Here is a 1972-nt window from a genome sequence, read left to right as displayed (position 1 = left end):
CGCTCCCCGGCCGGCAGCCTCCCTCTCTGCGCCTGCAGAGGACTCGGCCGCCGCCGCGTCTCCTAGCCTGTCCGAGCCGCCGCCGCCCAGCCACCTGCGAGCCATGGAGCTAGACCACATGACGAGCGGCGGCCTCCACGCCTACCCGGGGCCGCGGAGCGCGCCGGCCGCCAAGCCCAACGTGATCCTGCAGATCGGCAAGTGCCGGGCGGAGATGCTGGAGCACGTGCGCCGCACCCACAAGCACCTGCTGACCGAGGTGTCCAAGCAGGTGGAGCGCGAGCTGAAGGGGCTGCACCGGTCCGTGGGCAAGCTGGAGAGCAACCTGGACGGCTACGTGCCCACGGGCGACTCGCAGCGCTGGAAGAAATCCATCAAGGCCTGCCTGTGCCGCTGCCAGGAGACCATCGCCAACCTGGAGCGCTGGGTTAAGCGCGAGGTGCATGTGTGGCGCGAGGTCTTCTACCGGCTGGAGCGCTGGGCCGACCGCCTGGAGACCGCGGGGGCCAAGTACCCGGTGGGCAGCGACCAGGCCCGCCGCACCGCCTCCGTGGGCGTCGGGGGTCCCGAGAACTACTGCCACGAGGGGGACACCTACGACTACACCGTCAGCCCCTATGCCATCACCCCGCCGCCGGCCGCCGGGGAGGTGCCCGGGCAGGAGCCGGCCAATGCCCAGCAGTACACGCCGTGGGGGCCGGGCGAGGACGGGCAGCCCAGCCCCGGAGTGGACACGCAGATCTTCGAGGACCCACGGGAGTTCCTGAGCCACCTGGAGGAGTACCTGCGGCAGGTGGGTGGCACGGAAGAGTTCTGGCTCTCGCAGATCCAGAACCACATGAACGGGCCGGCCAAGAAGTGGTGGGAGTACAAGCAGGGCTCAGTGAAGAACTGGGTGGAGTTCAAGAAGGAGTTCCTGCAGTACAGCGAGGGCACGCTGTCCCGCGAGGCCATGCAGCGCGAGCTGGACCTGCCGCAGAAGCAGGGCGAGCCGCTGGACCAGTTCCTGTGGCGCAAGCGGGACCTGTACCAGACGCTCTACGTGGACGCGGAGGAGGAGGAGGTCATCCAGTACGTCGTGGGCACCCTGCAGCCCAAGCTCAAGCGCTTCTTGCGCCATCCGCTGCCCAAGACCCTGGAGCAGCTCATCCAGAGGGGCCTGGAGGTGCAGGATGGACTGGAGCAGGCAGCTGAGCCGGCCGAGCAGCCCCTGCCGGCGGAGGAGGAGGAGGCCGAGGCGCTCACGCCGGCCCTCACCAACGAGTCGGTGGCCAGTGACCAGACCCAGCCTGAGTAGAGGGTGGTGAGCTGGCCCGCCCGCCTGCCCGCCCGGTACACCCGCGGGGCAGTTGCCCACAGACTTGAGGGCTGAGGTCAACTCCTGCAGAGGCCTCTTCCAGAGGCACCCACCTCGGTTCTGCCTGACCCACACAGACACTCTGGCTGCCCGGCATGGGCAACTCCCTGAAACAGGAAAGCACCCTGAGCCGGGGCTCCTGCCCCGACACCCCTCACACCCCACCATCTGTCTTCCCTGCCCGGCCTCCTGGGCCGATGACCCCGCCACCACACTCTCAGGCCATGACGGAATCTTGCAGCCCCCTCCCTCTGCTCGTCCCCACGCTGGGCCCCCTGGGCACTTGGAAAGCCAAGTGTCCCATGGCGCGGCTGGCGCACGGAGTTGGGGACGCCCAGAGCAGAAGCTGAGCAGAACCAGTGCCTCGGGAACCTCAACTTCCAGTGATGCGACCATGCCACCCTCTCCTGGCAGCCACGGCCGAGCCAGCTGGCACCTGTGCTGCCTCCAGGGCAGCTGGCCAGCCCAGCAGCGCCACTCCCTCCCCAGGGAGGGCCGAAGACCTGGGATTCTGGTGCCTCCTGGTGCCTCAGGTGAGCTGCTGCCTGTGGCACCCCCACCTGAGCGCTGGGAGGGCCCCAACTCTGTTTTCTGGTGATGGGACCAGGTGGCCTG

The 1972-nt window shown here is 68.7% G+C and overlaps 1 protein-coding gene across 1 annotated transcript; it reads left to right on the top strand.

Moving 5' to 3' along the window:
* The first annotated feature begins 87 nt into the window (after window positions 1–87).
* Window positions 88–1297, top strand: ARC (activity regulated cytoskeleton associated protein). The gene has a single exon (XM_004387369.2). The coding sequence runs from the start codon at window positions 104–106 to the stop codon at window positions 1295–1297; it is 1194 nt and encodes a 397-aa protein (XP_004387426.1). The 5' UTR covers window positions 88–103.
* The last annotated feature ends 675 nt before the right edge of the window (window positions 1298–1972 follow it).

Source organism: Trichechus manatus, unplaced genomic scaffold, assembly GCF_000243295.1.
Source record: "Trichechus manatus latirostris isolate Lorelei unplaced genomic scaffold, TriManLat1.0 scaffold00185, whole genome shotgun sequence".
NCBI lineage: Eukaryota > Metazoa > Chordata > Mammalia > Sirenia > Trichechidae > Trichechus > Trichechus manatus.
The sequence above is the reverse complement of the archived record's forward strand: the minus strand, read 5'-3'. Positions and strand labels throughout refer to the sequence as shown.

Coding starts and splice junctions, on each gene's coding strand:
- ARC (XM_004387369.2), top strand. CDS start 104: ATGGAGCTAGACCACATGACGAGCGGCGGCCTCCACGCCTACCCGGGG.